Here is an 18,755-nt window from a genome sequence, read left to right on the forward strand (position 1 = left end):
AGTACAAATTTGGAGCCAGGCGCGATGGTAGATCCAGGAGAGAGCTAGCGCCCCTATAAAAGGTGCTTATGTGGATCTGCTGGGTTTGGTTGCGCTTGTGCCGCAGATTTTGGGAGAGTGCTCCGTAGGGAGGCTAGTTATTACTAGTACAAGGAGTACTACTCAGGAACTTGAGTTTTACGGGTCCCAGATCCAAAAAATTTCAAGCTTCATTGAAGCAGCCTAGGGGCTTCGGTTCTAGTGCCGAACCAGGAAGAAAATGTGGGTCGACTGTGCGAGACCACCCCGAACCTTGGGAGACCTACTTGGATGTGGCCACTCCCAGATAACCTCGTAGCCTTGGAATTTATGTCTTCCTCGTGGTTTTGAGAACCTTGGAAGACTCCTTGATAACTTCCATGGTTACCTATCAGGGGTATGTCTGGGCCCCAGCGCCACATCCAGGCAATGCGATTTGCTGAACGGAATGAGACTGCTTCAAATAAAGATCCATATTCAATACTTGCGAAGAACGATAGATACATGTAAAAAAGCCACCAACGCCAAAGCCCAGGGTATCAGATGCAAATGGAAATGCGCAAAGAATACCAACCCAAAAGTATAAAAAAATAAGAAGACTGAAGCCAAGCGGGGAAAAAAGGAGGGAACGAAACAAATATCCTGGAAACAAGAAAGAAAAAGCACGCCGAACAAGCTAGAGGATCAACGAATCATGTTCCTCATCCGATAAATTCCTCAGGAATCGCAAGCGTCGCTCCTTCGCACTCAGGAGGCACCTGGAATCATCCTCCAGATCATCCTCCAAGGACCACTCATTCGGAAGGTCCGTCAGTCCAACGCGCTGGCCCCACTGCCGACGCTGATATTGCATGAAGCCACCAAAATGTCGATCAGTGTTAGCGACCCAGATGTCGCTACCACAAGGGGAATAATCAGCTCCGCCGACTTCACCAAAGAAGTCATGGACCTGGCGCGAGCGGAAAAGCTGGGCGTCGACGATGGAGATACGGTCCGCGGGCTCTGTGCAGAGTAGTGTTCGCGGGCCGCCACCGACAGGAGAGAAGCGCAGGGAACGATAACCTGCGACGTCGGAGTCGATTGTTTCAAGGGGCCGCCAGGTGCGCGCGTCCCAAATAATCACGGTTTTGTCTTGGTTTGAGGTTGCGATGTGGCGCATATCTGGGGACCAAGCGCAGGCGAAACCAAAGTCACGATGACCGCGAAGGGGGTGCACGGGTCGACCAGTCTCGGATTCAATGACCCATGCGTCTGGTGAATCACCGATGACTACACGAAGACGGGAATCAGGGGATGTGGCGGTGCAGTTTATCGGTTGGGATAGTTCTTGGTCGGACAGGAAGACGTTTGTCTCTGTATCAAGAATGCGGAGGTGTTTATCGTTGGAGGCGAAAATGCCCAATGGGGAAGGACCAGTGCGGCTCGGAACAACGTCGACATGGTTTGTGATGCCGTCATTAAAGTCGGGGGTTACAAGGCCCTTGATGCCAGCGCCGCCTCTTGAGCTGTGTAAGGCGTATTCCCCGCAGAAGCCGCCTGCGATTGTAAGGCCATGGGCTGTCTTCATGGTGGAGATTTTGACTGGACCCAAGAAGCCCGAGTCCGGATCAGGTTGACTAAGATCAATGAGACAGCGTGCATCCCCGGTAGACGGAGTCCACGAGAGCACCTTTGAGCGTGAGGCAAAGTGGACGGTGTTGTAAGCAGGAGCCGACATCAGATTGCGAAGCTGGAAGTGTTCAATAGAAGCCTTGTGCGAAGTGTGCATGGAACCTTCTCGGAAAGCGGTTTCACTCAGCGGAAGACGCTTCGCGTGACTGAGATGCGAGTAATCCAAGTTGTGGTACGAGGTGTACCAGCTGTCGCGCATCGCCCTCGCATCGGATCGCTTGACTCGTAGAGTTTCTGTCCACGGGATTTGCTGGAGATCATAGAATTCCCGTCTCCACCCGTGGGGGCGGAGAGTCTCCCGAGGGGGATCCCAGCTGATCATCTTTGATAACGGGCGAAGCTGTGGTGGAATTCGACTCTCGGAGTGGAATCCGCGAGGAATGACATTTGTTTGAACCATCCAGCGTTGGATGAATTCATCAACGGTAAGGTTTCTTTCATAAGCTGGGAAATATTAGTCAAATGTCGCTTTATGCTGGACGAGTATCTTACTTGAAGTGTGTATGATGGTTGCTGGATGTGGGCCAGGTTCAGGTTGCTCGGCGGCGTGAGTCTCCATAGGATCGGAAACAGCAACCCCGAGTGGTTGAGGTAGATCAATATCAATATCCTCGTAGTTGATGGTCTTATAGAAGTCATCCAAATCAAAGTCTGCCATCTCAGCATCAGGCTGTGTCGGGTATTGCTTGCGCAAGTTGTGATGCTCTTCCTCATCCGGGTAGAATCGGATAAAATCTTCGAACTCATCATCTGATTCCGACGAGGGAGATGAAGGCTGCTGCATGGTCGTAGACTCGAATTCCATGGCCATATCCTTGTGATAATACATATCACTGTCCTTTTCAATCACGATCCCCTGCCGACCGGCGGTGCGATGAAGCGAACTTTGAACCATGCCATCAATATTCAGGTCGCCACCCGAAAGTGACCCGTGACCAAAAGCAAAAACCGGTCCAGCCAGTGATTGAGATCCAGATTGCGTGTTGGTATAACCTCGACCCGGTAGCAAAGAGCTCACTGAGTCTAAAAGCCGGTGGTCGGGCGGACTGCCAGCGCTCGTCACGGCGTTGACAATCTCCGACACAAGAAAGGAACCACTGTGATCGTTCACAGCATGTGGGTACTGTGACACAGCAGCAAGCGCTGCAACGCCAACATCATGTAAATGGCGATCGACATCGGAAGCCATACCGGTTGAAGCTGGAGTCGAGCGGTCGTCGCTGGAAAAAATATCCGAACGTGGGGTCGAATTTAGGGTCGACGCATCGTCTTCCCGGGCGGATGATCTGTCCATAGAGGAGGGAGGAGGGTTCATGACTCGCGGTGGACCTGACGCAGGGCTGATATCATAAGCCACATGGCGCGACGATGGGCGATCTCGACAGTGGGCAGCGAGGTCGGACGAACTATTTGAGGCAGAGTGACAGTTACTGAAATGAAGCATCGTCCGCCATGAAAAGTCGAGCCGAGCTAGAAAAGGATCAGTCCGAAGTCGTAAGACCCAAAGTAATTGTTTCGGTTCTGAGATTCCGCTCCAGGCACCGTGCAGCGAGTGGACGGATGATCACGTCCCAAAAGGGTGGATGGCAGGGATGGCGGACAGCAGTTGGTGGTACAACGGTGAGGAACGGTCCAGTGAGGCAGCGGGGCGACCGTGCTTCAACTTCCAAGGTTATTATCGGAAACCACCAATCCTGGCAACTGGTTTTCGGGCAGGTCTTCGGTCGCCTCGCAGCTGACTGCTGACTCGCCAGTGTGGGGGTGCTAACCACACTGCAGAGGTGGCGTACTCGGTGCCCGCTGAGAGGTATGCGGGACGCGGGCGAAACAGCAATGCCGAGTCAACCGCGATAGGGCCGGGAAACGCGATCGAAGGGGGGTGAGGGGGAGGTAAAGATTAAGATGTACGGAATAGAGAAGACGTTAGATGAACGAGAATGCGGGCTGATCGTTAGTCCTAAAGAGCATGACCATCAAGCGATCAATGCGCGGTACAGTTTTCCGCGCCTGGGAAATAAATGGTCGGACGCAAGGAATGACCGAAGTGGAAGGGATTAGTCTTCCCAGAACGTGGCGGGTGAGAACGTGGAGAACGTCACTATAAGCAACGAGGCCCATAAGCAGTGAAAGGGGACTGCAGGCGACACTTCAATCCACCGATCCAGAGCAAAGATGCCAAAGAAATGCAGTGCAAAGATCCTGATGCCTGTCAGGATGCCAGGATGCCAGGATGCCAGGATGTCAAAGTTGAGGATATTCAGACCGAATCACATCAGAACGAGGGGGAAATCGTGCCGGGGACTTTTGTCTTTAGTCAGCGGGTCCACGGTGATCTATCAATGAGCATAGCCCCCGGGAGGACGGAGTATACTCTCAACTACTTTCGTCATTCTAACTGATCTATAGATTCAACCTCGCATATGTAAATAATAATGCAGGGAGGGACGCATTGCAGATCCAACCCGGTCAAGCCCGGTGACCTGCGCTTTGATCTTGTATTGGGCTGAAGAGCCCGAATCAGCAACAAGGGGGGCCTACTCAACATGTGAACCTTGGAATTCGTGCTGCATATATCTTCGCTTATTCCGGTTACGCTTATAGTCGTTCATGCTTATGTTTCACATATTCATTATCTACATGCGTCCTCAGCACAGTCGGACCAAAGGAAAATAATCAACAAATCCGATAATGCCCATTAAAAAAGAGCTGCGAAAAGCTCGCGGAAAAAAGAGAAGAAGAAACAGCACTCATAAGCATAATCCCTCGTGAGTCGTGCAACGCTGTCAAGCCCACTCCGTGCTGTATTATGATGACTGAACGCCGTTATGTAAATGGGAGAATAAATCACATCGAAATGAGATGCGTCCATATGAAGTAGGGCCCAGGTTGAATAAAAGGACAAGAAATCAAAAGAGAAACAAGATGAATCAGCGCTAGATTGCGTTCACTTTCGTTAATAATGCGAGTAAGGCTCGTAGTGCGATGGATAATCAGAAGGATGAGGCTGCTGCGCCCACGTTGTGCGCAAGCGGCGTTCTGGAAACACGTTAGAACAAATCCGATGGAGGGGGTTTGAGCGCGGAAGCTTTACCTTTTTCGAAATCTCGCCACCTCTTCATCGTGATCTTGGTACTATCGAACTCGCCCTCCGCATCACCGTGACCTTTATCCTTCTCGCCCGCTGTCTTACGGGTATCACCCCAGCTGAAATCGTCGAATTTCCAGAACGCATAGGTTGGCAAGACGAAGTTCCAGATAGGGAGTGAAATGAGGTAGATCAGCATCCAGAGGACATAGACCAGTCTGTGCGCGGTGACGACAATCAAGACACCGGGAAGACCGAGGATCAGAGCGAGGAGGACAAGCGGGATGACCTGGACGGGCCGGTTGACAATAGAGGAGATGACGACGTAAATGGTGAAGGAGATAGCGGCAGGGAGGACCAGTGTTCCGACGAGTTCGATGAAGATGACGAATTGCATACTGAAGCAGAATGTGCCGCACAGATCGCGGACGAGGACCAGTTCGAAGAGATTGTGTACGGTACTGTTGATCCAGCGGCGGCGTTGGGAGAGTAGGACCATGAAAGCGTCGGGGACCACAGTCTTGCAGACGGCCTGCGGGACGAAGATCTGCTTGCGCTTGGGGAAGGTCTTGAGCATGAGGGTGGTGAGGTATCGATCCTCGCCGAGCAGAAGCAAATTCTTCTTGTGCAGCGTATCAACCACGTTCTCCGAGTAGTGTTCGACGATGTCCGGGTTGGCAAGGATGGGCACCCAGTAATTCTGGCCACCCTTCGGGGCCTTGATGCGGTACATGGTGAAGCATCCCGGAAGACAGGTCACACCACCGAAGATAGACTCAAACGATTTCGCTTGATGATGGGAGATGAAGTACCTGCTTCTGATAAGTGGGGTGGAATGGTTACACAGGGGGATTAGGCTTACTCGAAAACTTGGATCATGGTTACCCAACTGTCGGTTTTGTTGGCAATCTTGGTCTCGCCGCAAAGACCCATAATCTCGGGATCCTTCACCATAGCCGAGACCATGTGGGTTAGACTGTCAGGGAAGACTTTGGTATCGGCGTCGACCATCAAAACGACCTCATAGAAGTCTGGTGGTATGCCAGTGACGTTCCACATGCCATTGAACATCTCGAATTCGAGCTCTGTCATACGTTCGTCGAACATGACCTTCTGGAGGAACGACATTAGGATGATTTGACTGTCGCGCTTGCCTCTGTTACCGGGCTTCGATTGGGTGGATTCCTGGGGAGTGCCACACTTGACAACAACCATCATGGGAACACGCTGTTGTTTTTCGGTGGGAATGATGGAGGTGTCGCCGTAGTCGTAGAATCCTGTGTAAACCTTGGCCATGTTGTGTCGCTTAGATCCAGTGGCCACAGCCACGTAGGAATAAGGCTGAACCTCGTCCATGGGGACGAAAGGATCTTTCATCATGCCGAGTACAATATCCGGTGTCGAAAACTCTTCTCCTTTACCCTTGATGATACCGTCACAGATGACAAGAATCGTCTTGTGGCTGTTTGGATAGTCTGTTGTGGCAAGGGAATCCAAAGTCGATCGAATACCCTCTTCACCCTCGGAGTAGCAAGTGACCAGGCAGAGGGAGTGTGCAAGAGGGTAGCCAAATGGCTGCCATTCAGGAGGTGGTTGGGGTACGACAGCCTCGTGGATGAAACCAGCAGGTCCAGGGCCTTCGTGGTCGGTCGAGAGGGTCGCATAGCCGGGGTCTTGTCCTGGGGGATGTAGACTCGTCCGACTGGCGGCATGGTTATTGCGAGAATTTTCAGCACTCAGCGTCCCTCCACTGCCATTGTGACTCAATTTGTACATCGTTCCGGGGTTCGAGCTTGGCATCAGTCGTGAAGTAGAGTTCTGGCTCGCCATGGTGACGTAGATAGGCCTCTGCTTGCTACCGCTGCTGCTGCTGACATTGTAGGGGCTAGAGAATCGAGACGTGGTGGGCAAAAAGCTGGCGCGTTTGCTCATACGATCGGAAGAAACTGGGTCGGTAATTCGAGGAGCAGGTCGATAGATATCGTTGGACCAGTCTTCAATCTGCTGGTTACGGGTCCTGGCGTCAGAGGCCATACTTGTAGTCTGCGCGGCAAACCTTGGGGCCAAGAACCATTGGAATAGCAGAGCGAAGGCGAATTTGACGACCACAATCGAGAGAATAAAGATCAGAGAGACGTAAAGCACAACCTTGGACGCGATGCAACCGACCGTGTCGGTGTCAATACTGCCCACCTTAATAATCTGCGTGAGACATTTTCCGAGCTTCTTGTCAGCTCCGCTTTGAAGATAGTAGGTGAGATCAACGCCGCGAACATCGGGGTTTGTGCGAAGCTGGTCAAATTGGGACGGATACGAGACCTGGGTGGTGTCGAACCAAGCGAGTAGGTCGAGGTCGAGCACGTTGCCCGAGTACACGGCGAGGTTTCGGCTCTTGTTCTTGGTATCTTCCCAGGTGTAGTAAACATCTCCGTCGCTGGAAAGTGTGTAAAATGGATTGCGCGCTGATTTGCTGGTATGGCAGGCCCAACCCACGTAGTTATCGACCGTCAAATTCGGCTTGGATGAACCGTCTTGGTTGAATGGGGCGCATGGGAAATACCATCCCAAATCCCCATCGGAGTTGGTGGGGATATCTCCGCCTGACTTTGCGGTGATCAATCCTTTGCAAGCACCGTTGACCTGCTGGAAGAAGAAACTGCCATCTTGGCCACCGTATTTGTGTGGCAGATCGTAGAGCACGTTGGTGCCCGCGGGAATGCCCTCCACAGCGGGATGGGTTGATCCAGACAGATCGTACGCCTTTCCATGGAAGATCATATAGTTGGAGTTGACTTTGTTGACCTTCAGACGAACTGGAGGAGACCCACAGACAGTGGCAGTGAAACCAAAGGTCAGGAAACCGACGAAGGCGGCTATCATGAGAATGATACTGATCAGGCCAATCTTCTCTCGCCAGGCAGTGCGCTGCTCCTTCTGTGGCATGCCGAAACACTTCAGAACAAAGTCCGGGATGAAGAATGTGAGCACTGCGCAATAGGTAGGCCATAGCTCGGGTGGACCACTCTGCTCAATCGCCTTCTGTCGCCGTTTCTCATCCGCAGAAGCACCTTTTGACGATCGTCGCGATCCTCTCTTCTTCTTCTTGGAGCGATGCCTGCTGGGTACCCGCTCCATCGGCTTATTGACATTTCCTCGCGCGCCATAAAGCCCGTCCTTCTTTGATTCTACGCTGCGCGAGCTATTTGTCTCCGCTTCGCCATCTCGGTGGTCCAAAAGCGGATCATTTCCTGTGTTTGATGGGAATGTTGACATTTGATGCGACCGTTGGCGGTAGTGGTAATTTGGATGGTCGCGGTCTTCTCGTCGGCGCTCCGGTTTGACCATGCTCTTTTTTCGTCGCACCTCGCCGCCCCGCTCCATGCGCTCTTCGTCGGTATCCATTCCTCTTCGGTGGCTGTGAGAGTGTCGGCGACGGTGCCGGTGTGAAGGAGAAGTGGGGTCGTCACTGTAGGCTCCCGAGTCGGTATCTCGTCGGCGACGGCGGGAGGGTTCACGAAATGCGCGGGCTTCCTCTCGACGGGGTGAGGCTTTGCCAGGTCTTTGAGGTAAAGACATATTCTGACTAGTGATAAGCGATACGAGGTCAACCATCACCGCGCCATGTTTTTTTTTTTCCGGAAATTGAATTGAATTCTCACCACAGGCGCACTTACGGTTCAAAGATGACCACTCATCCACAGGTTGGGGTGGATATATTCAGAGTCTCGAGCTGCCGATTGCTGACTGAAACATGTCAAATGCGCGGTCCCGAACAATGCCACCATGCGATTCTAGGAATCTATGCAAGAAAAAAAACCCTTCGATGCCGTATGTCTCCGGTATCTACCTTGCTCGATTGACCAGCAATTAGCGTAGGTTGATCTGAAGATGAGATGCAGCAAAAGTGTCCCGGTCGGCCGGTGCAACGAGTTTCGAGGGTGGAGAATAAACAAAGTCCCACCCAACGTCACTATCTCAGATGAGGGATCGACAGTGGAACAACACAAGATCAAGATGTGTATCTTGATTTTTCTCCTTTTCACAGATTCTGGAGAATACAAGACAAGGAAGGGTCAGGGTCAAGACTAAACAAAGTACGGAGTACACGGGACTTTAGCGCCTCCAGGCCTTGCCTCAAGGCTTGGATAGGTTAGCTTGTTTTGATTAATATGTCAACCGTAACTGGGCGAGGTCACTCAGGTAACTAGGGGCAATGTCTTATGTTTGGGGTATCATAAATTACCCCTGCCACGGAACAGGTTAACCCAAATGGAACTACGGAGTAAAAATTCAATGGTATCAGGAGACTAGGGAATAGAGACTAGAGACTCTAGCCGACTCAAAAAGAATGAAAAATGAGTGAAAAATGACTCGAAACCCATGGAACGCCGAATAACAACGTTGCAGAGGGGAAGAGGAGCCGAGGGACTTGATCACGGGGCTCTCGTGGGGCCCTCTTCGGGCTTAGCCTCTCTTTTGTTCCATGGCTCCACTCAGATAGCTCTAAATGCCACGCGCTCGTCCCCGGTCTTTTATGAAGTATTGTATCCTCAATACTCAATACTGGCTTGAAGCTCCCCTGACAGGGGTCCGCGAGTCAAAAAGTTTGTGATGCATCTTTAATATGATCTCTGGACCGAGCACCCCGTGGCTGCGATTGAACGAAAGTCGCCGCAAGGCTAATTCTACCATTTGAGGACCATTCACCTGGGCACCATCGATGCATGAATACTGGACAAGACATTAACTCAGACGTGGCGTGAGGGTTGTGCTACCTGGTGATTCTGACCGACATAAGAGTTGCGATGACGATCTGATATATGTATAGTTCAAAAGTAAAAAGCCACGGAAGATATACTTTGAATCTCACCACATCCATGGATCCATTCCTGGGTTATTGCGAGGGAACTGAATAAACCTTCATAGGAAACAGCCTTCGCCATGACTTTTTAAACCAACCAAAGTGATCGACACTTGCCGGGCGATCATCCCTCCCCAGAATCCACCTGAGTATACGGAGTACATCACCAGAGCGCACATGCATTATCCATGGACTTCCCGAATCATATCTCGCTGCGGTAAACAAGCTCCTCAACTGCCCAAGTGCCCAAGCCTCCAGACTGACCCAGCCACCCAGAACGTTGAATAGAATGTATAACGTATCACAAACATCCGAAAATATTCTTTCCCTTTCCCTACTCCGTGCTCCGTTATTGTCGCTCCAATCGAAGAAGCAATCTGGGACGGATCTGTCTGGAATTTAGCGGAGCTAGCGGATCAGCCTCAGCATTGGAAGCGATCAGGAAGCCTACGGTGTGCTATATTTGTCGGGGCCACGTTATTCGGTTCTCGTCCAGGTGCTGAAATGCTGACGTATTTCTCGACGCAATTTGCACAACATCAGACCACATTATACCCATCATTTAAGCCCCTAGTACGAAGTATACCTGGACAGCAGAATTTTACCTTCGGGGTCTTCAGACTTTCAACCATGCAGATGGATCCGTCAATGTAATTCTCCCAATATTGCAAGGTCACCGTAGACAGTAGCGTGTTTAGCTTACTCTATACAGACGGTGTGATTGACTGCATTACCTGAACGCGTGCGCCGGCGCAAGGAGTTCGCCCATGAATAGCGCCATGGAAGCGAAACGGGCCGTGCGAGAGTTCCCTCTCGTCAAATCAAGGTACGAACTCAATCGCGGCTCCAAGGTTGTTTATTTCGCTGGGGGATCAGACCATTCAAATAGCGCGGAAGGGGTTGTTAGATTGGGAGTGATATATACGGTAATATCGATGATTAGCTCGAGCCCTTTCGACGTCAGAGAATTTAATGATATTGTCCGTAACCTTGTAAAGTTCCAGATATACAAGATGAGAGGCTGTAGTTGCCACGCACGCGGAATGGCCGCAGTAATTGCACTTTAAGTTATGCCCCAGTTGTCTCCACCAGGGGTCTACGAACTAATAATCCCTCCGCATTGTGAGAACTGATCTGGTGTTTTTTGGTTTTTACCATTACGTGCCAAGCGAACAGGAAAGAAAAATTCGCAATACATGCGTGCCAGGTCATCGAGCAGACTTATTCTTAGAATGTCTCGGATGGGAGCCCTGTTTCGCCCAAGGGGCCTTTGTTGGAGTGGGGACGTCAGACTTGTGGGACAAGACCAATGGAGATCAATGGACACAGCCGCTGTTAGAGGCACTTTGGGAGAGTGTTATACGAGGAAACAGATCAGATGCAAGTCTCTTGAATGCTTATGTCTTGACATTTGAGATGCAAGAATAGATGCCTAGCCATCTAGGGCGCGTAACGGAAAAACCGACGTACTCCGTATTTTTACTCGACGATTTGACCTTTTCACACCATTCTCATATTCTATTTGACCGGAACTAGTGAGTGGGGGAAAATACGAAATGGGGGAACTTGGCCCTTGGGAAACTCTTTGCCCCTCGCTTCTGAGTAGATCTGTTCTGCTCTCTCTCCAAGCTCCACTCTGTTGACGGACCACTTTTTTCGCTGGGATCTTCGGACTTATATGCGATAAGGACCGCTTGATAGGAGATTTCGCCTTGATTTTCGTTATTCCCCGTACTCCGTACTCACCTTCTCATCATGACAAGCCCTGCCCCAGTCTACCGCCAGACCCTGCCAACACCGCCGGCGGCTTACCTCCGATCAACTCCCCCAGTACCCTCGGACGGGTCAACACCGCGCACCATCACAGATCGCCCCCAGAGCTTGAATCTCGCCCGAAAACCAGTTCCAATTCATACATCATACTCCGAAACCTCGCCGATTATTCAAAACTCGCCGCGCTCCCCAGTCAAGATCGACTATGGCGCAGACATTCAACCCTCCTCGGTTCGCGTCGAGGATTCTTACAATGGACCCGTCACACCACAATTGGAAGTCTCGGAGTTCGTCAACATGTCCCTAGATGAACCCGTGCAGCTGCCCCAGCAGAGCTGGAATCCCTCACATCCCCCGCGCCGCGACTCATCACATGCCCCACAATCGCACCCGTATGGGCACACTCCCGCCAGCAGTGGTTCGTGGTCAGTTTTGGAACCCCAGCAGACGAATAACGCCCACGGAAATCCAAACAAGAGTGGCTCCTCCCTGGAGCGCGAGGGTCAGAGCTACAACAGCTCTTCCAGGGGCAGTTTGGATAGCGTGGTGCCAACAGCGGACAATTATGAGCCACTCGCCTACCACCACCAGCAGAACTCGAGTTCGAAATCGTCGGCGAAGCCGGTGATAAACGCCCCGGAAACGCCTCCTGGTTCAACGGACAAGCTGGCGGCCCGGCGATCACGGCTTTCGCGACCTTTGTCCGTACACTCTGCCAACTCTGACAATGGAGGCCATCGACGAAACCTCTCTGCGTCACCGTATTTGCACGCCCGGTCCCCGTCCGGGCACTCCAATGCTTCCCCCGACAATCGTTCCTCGTCTTTCCTCGACTTGCTTAACACATCATACCCCCAACCCGGTCCGACAGCAGCAACATTTGACAACTCGCGTCTGCAAGCCTCCGTCGGCAACAATGCGTCTCTCCTCAGTCATAAAGAAACATTCGAAATGTACCTAGCAAATGTCAAGAAAACAGACGAAGCAACAGTACTCTACGAATTCGCCGTATTCATGATAAATTCGATGCGGGAGATGCCATCGGTGGACCTCGAAGACGCAAGCCCGATCACCAGAGCTCGGCTCCTTCGTGAATCGAAATCTATCCTCCAACGCCTCGCAGACCGCAGCTACCCATTCGCTCAGTACTACCTTGCCGACGGATATGCGTCCGGACTATTCAGCAAAGGTCACGAAGACCACGACCGTGCATTCCCGCTGTTCCTTGCCGCTAGTAAACACGGCCACGTCGAAGCTTGCTACCGGACAGCTTTGTGTTACGAGTTTGGCTGGGGCTCTCGCGTTGATGGAAGCCGCGCGGTTCAATTCTACCGCCAGGCGGCTTCAAAGAACCACCCAGGTGCCATGATGCGTATGGCCAAGGCCTGTATTGCTGGCGATATGGGACTCGGTAAGCGTTACCGCGAGGGTGTTAAGTGGATGAAGCGTGCGACAGAAACTGCAGATGCACAGTACAACTCTGGACCATATGAGCTTGGTGTTATGCACGAGAGGGGTTTTGGAGAGGACGTCTTTCCGGATGAAACTTACGCTGCACAACTATTCACTAAATCCGCAGAGCTGGGTCATGTTGAGGCCTCCTACAGACTTGGCGATGCTTACGAGCACGGACGATTGAATTGTCCGCGTGATCCAGCCCTGAGTATCCATTTCTACACTACCGCCGCACAAAACGGCCATCCGCTCGCTATGATGGCCCTTTGCGCCTGGTACCTAGTGGGAGCGGAGCCGGTTTTGGAAAAGGACGAGAACGAGGCCTATGAGTGGGCGCTCCAGGCTGCCAATCTTGGTCTCGCAAAGGCACAATACGCAGTTGGCTACTTTACTGAAATGGGCATTGGGTGCCGCCGAGATCCTTTGGAGTCAAATGTTTGGTATGTCAAGGCAGCAGACCAAGGCGATGAGCGCGCCAAGCATCGAATCGCTACCATCCGCGCAGCAGCTGATGGGAAGCATGTGATGGCTACTCGCACTGGAGTTGCGAAAACCGGTGGTCGGCTGAGAAAAACCGAGCGTAAGGACCAACCGTCTAATCCAGGTCAAGACGAAAGTAAGTTTATAATGGCCTTGCATCTGCAATTTTACACCGCTGACTTGCTATCTCAGATGAGAAACCCAAACAGAAGCGATTCGTCATTTTCTGATCCCACATTTGCATTTTTTTCGTTGAACGTCCCAATTACAATTGAGACGCCCGCCTCCTCGCACGTCAACATCCATCATTTTGCACAACCACGTTCATACATTCATAATTCGATCATCTCTGCATACACTTGCGAACTTTTGTGGGACTGCTATTCTGCGAGCGATTGATTTTTTCCATTTGATTCGATTGCAATATGCTTCTTCTCTCCTTTCAACTCTCATCCCAGCCTGTTTATACCACTCCTTTCGCACATCTTGCGTGCCATGTTCAATTTTATGGTCGCTCTACTTCTAGGGCTTGGATCACATTTATTCTCTCCAGCATCCTGTCTATGGTCTTCTCCTGGTCAATCTCATTGGGCATTTTACCCGCTCACCCCCTCATTCTCGTTTTCGGTGGTATGATATGTCCATGTGTAATCGGTAGTTCTACAAGTGAGGATGTCTTCATATGCATTTACATTACTCGTTCAGTACTCGGGTACGAAGCTCCCGAAATTTCATGCTCATCATCACATCAACGCGACTATAATGAATTTTGATTTCATTGTACCAGCCCGACGCCCTGAAGACATGCTAGATTCTCTTTAGTAACATAACATCCAAGCAAATTCAAAAACTAACTCAGGCCAAGAAAGTAGAGATGTGTGGCAAATGCCCAGCCTCTATCCGACGTCGGGCCATCCAAATCGGGAAAATCGCCGCACCGGGGCGAGAGTAATTTCGCTCCGCCCCCAAAACGGATAATCCCCGCACTACTCGACGCAAAGATCACCACATTATCAATTCGAAACTTCACCATGGAGCTGACTTTTTTGGTTGGATCAAGCGGCGCGAATATTAAGAGAAGTCAAGCGCGTCGTGCGTGCAACTATTGTCGCCACAAAAAGGTACTATATCGGTTGACCTTCAAGTAATTTCCTACCATGGCACGAGCCCCAAGCTAATTCCACCAGAAACGATGCTACCATAATGAAGCCCACGAGGACTCACCTACTTCGACCCGCTCAATGGGCAGCTCTGCCATCTCGGATGGCCAGAGCCCCCCATCACAGAGATCCAAACGTGATCCAATCACGCGGAGTCGATCAGCATCTCCTCCTCGAGGAATAATAAGTGGCGTCCAGCTTCAAAATACAACAGTTGAAATAGCAGCTCCCAATGACTCAGATGGGAGATCAATTACGGAGGCTGAAGAAGAGCCCCGTCGCTTCGCGTGCGATTCAAATCCGATGGCGACGCTGTTGGAAAATGACGGTTTACGGCTGCAGAAAGGTAATTGCCAAAAAGGAGATGTGGGAGCGTGGTTGAGCCCAGACGACTACTCCGTTGAACAGAGCGAAGAACCTTCGCGCTCTCTTTTACCCAAGGCAAGGCCGACAAGCCAGCATGATGATGGCGTACCTTCCGAGCGCTTACCCCCCAAGAGAAGCCAGGATGCTCTGTTAGACATTTACTTTCGACGGATTCACCCAGTGTTACCCATTCTCGATGAGACAATGGTGCGGAATCAATACAAAGCAGATACTCAACCTATCTGCCTTGTTCAAGCAATATGTCTTGTGGCCTCGAAAGATCCAGCTGCCGCCTCCTTTCTGTGCCTTGGGCACCATGCTGAACCACTTGGTCTTGAAAGGTTTACCAGCGTTCTCTATAATGATCTTCTGCAAAGCATTCCCAGGCGCTCTGAGAGAAAGATTCTCACAATTCAAGTTCTGGCATTGCTATCACTTCATGAATGGGGAACGACAGGGTCTGAAGACTGTTCCTTAAATTTAGCACAGGCTATTCATCATGCACAAACTTTGGGGTTACACCTAATGAGACCCGATCAGCATCCCCTGAAGTCTCCCAAGGCCCTTTTTTGGTGTCTTTGGAGTCTGGACCGATGGAACGCTGCCATGCACGGAAGACCGTTGATGATACATGACGGAGACCGAGGCCAAGGGGTGGATGATGTTGTTTCATCGTTTCCGTCTACATTCCGAGTCTGGCTGAAGATTGCCGATAAACTGGGGGAGACAATTCATCATTACCGACCGATGACGAAAGATACCGACCAGGGAGACCTTGAGCTTCCGTCATTTGATGAGCTTGTTGAACAGTGTGAAGCTTGGGATATGGACGCGGATCAACTTGGTATGAAGCCTTGCACCCTTGTCAGTGCTTTCTAACCTGGAAATCAATAGTGTCTCTTGATTTTGTTTATCATTCTGTTGTAATTTTGTCGACCCATTCGAAAGGGCTGCAAGGGCGTCTACAGTCCCAAATGTCAAACATCCGACAAGAACATTCGATATTGACCCTTGCATCCCTCAGTTGCAATCAGGATGTCAGCGACTACTTTCCGCTGCCAATGATCGGTTACACTGTATCAATTGCCTTCTCGGTTACGTACAAACAGCTACGAACCACCAGGTCACCGTCGGTGCGCCATATCTCTCTATCCAAACTTCGGCATTTTCACCGATGTCTTCAAAAAATAAGTACCACGTGGTGGTCGGCGGCTGTGATGGCTCGTCTTGGAAAGCGTGTGTTGAACAGCTTCCAGCCCACCATAGATCAGGAACGTTCCACAGATCATGAAATCGATATCACCCGATCAAACTCTCAGCCTGAATTGCGCCATACGTCGCAAAATTCACTAGAGTTGAGTACCAACACACAGTATCACTCGAATTTCGAAGTTGGGGAAGCATCGGGGGAAACAGAACCCGTGTCTGAGAGTGCACACCATCTCAACAACACCCATCTAGGATCAATCAACCATTCCGATTCCAATGATACAACGGCCGGTCCTTTTGGTTCCTCTGAATTGGAGGACTTTGACTTGTTTTTCGACAATTTTCCTGACCTCAATTTCCCCAGCTATTCAAACGATCAGTTCCTGTCGAACCTTGACATCGAGGACTTTGAACTTGTCACAGACAGATTTTGATATAGGGAATACAAGTGTCAACTGATGATCGATCGGGGAACTTATTTTATACATGTTTTCGTCCACTGCCCAGGTGGCCATGTTCAGAGTTGAGTCTTGTTATATACATGGTGGGGAGACTTCAGCCTTTGTCCAACAACTCAGGTGCGCGGATGATCTTCCAAGGTTAGACCATACCTTCGAGAAGTTGGTAACTGTATATTCGTGCATAGTGCTCCAAGGTTCATTCAAATTAAATAAAAGGAGTGGAAACTTCCAAGGTCTCAATTCCCGAGTCTAAAGTGATGATAACGCGTCTAGCGTGTAGGGCTGGGGGGGAAAGCCAAGCTCTAGTGGAATGTTTGGTGATACAACGCGACCGCAGAGCTCACGATCCTAGCAGGTCATTGTAGTGAAGCATACGTATAGAAAGGAACACAGGAATGTCGGTATTTCCTCCCGGGGCGAAGAGCTGCGTTAATGGGGCCTGCTTCCCTGAAATCCGAACCCCGACCCCAGTTAGGAATGTCCGCTCCAAACGCGCCCACGCGAACTATAAAGACAACAATGCGCCATGATTAAATCCCCGAAATTAATTCGCCGACTGAATAAAACCATAAACACGATTTGCTCTTATCAATGTCTTTCCAAATGCCTGTTGAAGCATTGACGATTTTCCGAAAGCAGATCGCGAGCTCTAATCTGAGGTATGATTGCCCGCGCATAGCGAATATCACACATTTTGACTCCAGTTCTAGTTTGGATCAATCATGCATTTTCATATCAGAAGAAACAGCCCCATGCTCTGTATCTGGGAAATTCAATCTCTCCCTCGCCCATGAGGCCTCCTTCAAGAGCATCAAGGTGAGGCTACGGGGCACTATGGCTATGTAAGACTCAATCCCGAAATTTGCATTGATCACATTCTCACATTCTGACATACAGTGCCATTGAGGGGATTTTGGGCACAGATTATCGAGAGCAAGTGACCTTTGATCATAACCAAGCACTAGCTTCCTCCAAAACCAACTTTCGAATGCCGCCGGGAGATCATGCATTCCTGTTCGACATCCCACTTCCATGTAAACTACTGGAAACAGTCACTGGCCCAAAACATCAATATCACACATACCGTGTAGATGTTGTTATTGAGCGACGTCTCAAAAGCGATTTGGTAATATCGCACCCGGTCAGGATTTATCAGATCTCAGACTTTAACACGAGCTATATGAGGCCCTCAAGCCCGCTGGTATGTTGTTACTTACATCATTGGAAGAATGGAGACTAATTGTATCTAGACACTTGAAGGGCATACGGACAATGGTGTTCAGTATTGCGTTTCGATCACCGATCGAAATGTGCCTTTCGGTTGTACCTTTCCTGTGGAATGCTGGTTCGCGCCGTTGTCGAAGGACATCAAACTCAATGCTGTGACTATCAAAGTGATTGAGAAACAGACTGTCCGACTGGAAGCTACGGCCTCAGAATCAGTGCGACACAACATACACTTTATCACCGAGGCGCACAGTCAAACTGTGTTTTCAGAAAGTCTCGATTTTGCCCAAGGGGGTGATCAGAACCCGGATAATGACTCTGATATTGAGTGGCGCTTTATGCAGCCTGTCTGCCTCCCAAAACGCTTGGATTCCTGCTCACAGAGTATCTCAAACAAGCATATCAAGATAAGCCATGACTTAGTTGTCACAGCGCAGTTTGGGAATGGAACTGAGCAGAAAGCAACTCAGGTATGCATTCCTTCCCCTGATTGATAAACTCAAAATCTGACGTAAGTCCAGATCAAGTCAGTGTTGCCTTTCAAGATTTACATGACTCCTAATGTAACCAATGACGGTGCATCCGCCCACGGGCAAGACATTCAACAGATGCAGAGCAATCGAACTCCACCCCCGGCCTACATCGATCACTTCTCAGACCTTGTTGTCCCGGATGCCACGGACGTGGATATTTTCGACCACCCAATGCTCACGGAGATATCTTCTCCACGATCATCGAGTGAACAAAGCACACCTGTTCTAGCTGTGCCGCCCGCGCCACTGTACGAACAGGCTGTTTAACTTCATTGATCGCAAAGCTCTTTCCTGTTTTCTTCCTTTCTTTCGACATCTTTGTCGGTGTTTTAATATTGTCATCCATACTTGGGCTAAGTTTTGCCTTGAAAGCCTTTTGATTCGACCGTTGATCTTTGTGTTTCAATCAGTTTTCGCCTGACATATCGAACCTTGGAAGTTTGGTGCTGGGTTTTT

The 18,755-nt window shown here is 50.4% G+C and overlaps 6 protein-coding genes across 6 annotated transcripts; 4 read left to right on the forward strand and 2 right to left on the reverse strand.

The window, feature by feature from the left end:
• Positions 1–694: 694 nt before the first annotated feature.
• Positions 695–3,004, reverse strand: N7506_010288 (WD40 repeat domain-containing protein; the record flags this gene model as incomplete). The annotated part of the gene is made up of 2 exons (XM_056959581.1): positions 695–2,133; positions 2,182–3,004. 2 exons carry the CDS (start codon positions 3,002–3,004, stop codon positions 695–697), a joined length of 2,262 nt encoding a protein of 753 aa, XP_056808971.1.
• Positions 3,005–3,141: 137 nt separating this feature from the next.
• N7506_010289 (uncharacterized protein) lies at positions 3,142–3,435 on the forward strand (the record flags this gene model as incomplete). Its single annotated transcript, XM_056959582.1, has 1 exon — positions 3,142–3,435. One exon carries the CDS (start codon positions 3,142–3,144, stop codon positions 3,433–3,435), a length of 294 nt encoding a protein of 97 aa, XP_056808972.1.
• Positions 3,436–4,642: 1,207 nt separating this feature from the next.
• Positions 4,643–8,350, reverse strand: chsF (chitin synthase CHS3; the record flags this gene model as incomplete). The annotated part of the gene is made up of 3 exons (XM_056959583.1): positions 4,643–4,725; positions 4,781–5,586; positions 5,637–8,350. 3 exons carry the CDS (start codon positions 8,348–8,350, stop codon positions 4,643–4,645), a joined length of 3,603 nt encoding a protein of 1,200 aa, XP_056808973.1.
• Positions 8,351–11,390: 3,040 nt separating this feature from the next.
• On the forward strand, positions 11,391–13,573 carry chs3 (putative chitin synthase activator (Chs3); the record flags this gene model as incomplete). Its single annotated transcript, XM_056959584.1, has 2 exons — positions 11,391–13,479; positions 13,536–13,573. The coding sequence occupies 2 exons, from the start codon at positions 11,391–11,393 to the stop codon at positions 13,571–13,573; spliced, it is 2,127 nt and encodes a 708-aa protein (XP_056808974.1).
• An 801-nt stretch (positions 13,574–14,374) lies between these two features.
• Positions 14,375–16,512, forward strand: N7506_010292 (fungal specific transcription factor domain-containing protein; the record flags this gene model as incomplete). The annotated part of the gene is made up of 3 exons (XM_056959585.1): positions 14,375–14,464; positions 14,531–15,713; positions 15,764–16,512. 3 exons carry the CDS (start codon positions 14,375–14,377, stop codon positions 16,510–16,512), a joined length of 2,022 nt encoding a protein of 673 aa, XP_056808975.1.
• Positions 16,513–17,142: 630 nt separating this feature from the next.
• Positions 17,143–18,566, forward strand: N7506_010293 (uncharacterized protein; the record flags this gene model as incomplete). Its single annotated transcript, XM_056959586.1, has 5 exons — positions 17,143–17,198; positions 17,250–17,381; positions 17,437–17,740; positions 17,790–18,236; positions 18,288–18,566. The coding sequence occupies 5 exons, from the start codon at positions 17,143–17,145 to the stop codon at positions 18,564–18,566; spliced, it is 1,218 nt and encodes a 405-aa protein (XP_056808976.1).
• Positions 18,567–18,755: the final 189 nt, after the last annotated feature.

This window comes from Penicillium brevicompactum, assembly GCF_028827555.1.
Source record: "Penicillium brevicompactum strain IBT 35665 chromosome Unknown utg000006l_segment0_segment0, whole genome shotgun sequence".
Classification (NCBI taxonomy): domain Eukaryota; kingdom Fungi; phylum Ascomycota; class Eurotiomycetes; order Eurotiales; family Aspergillaceae; genus Penicillium; species Penicillium brevicompactum.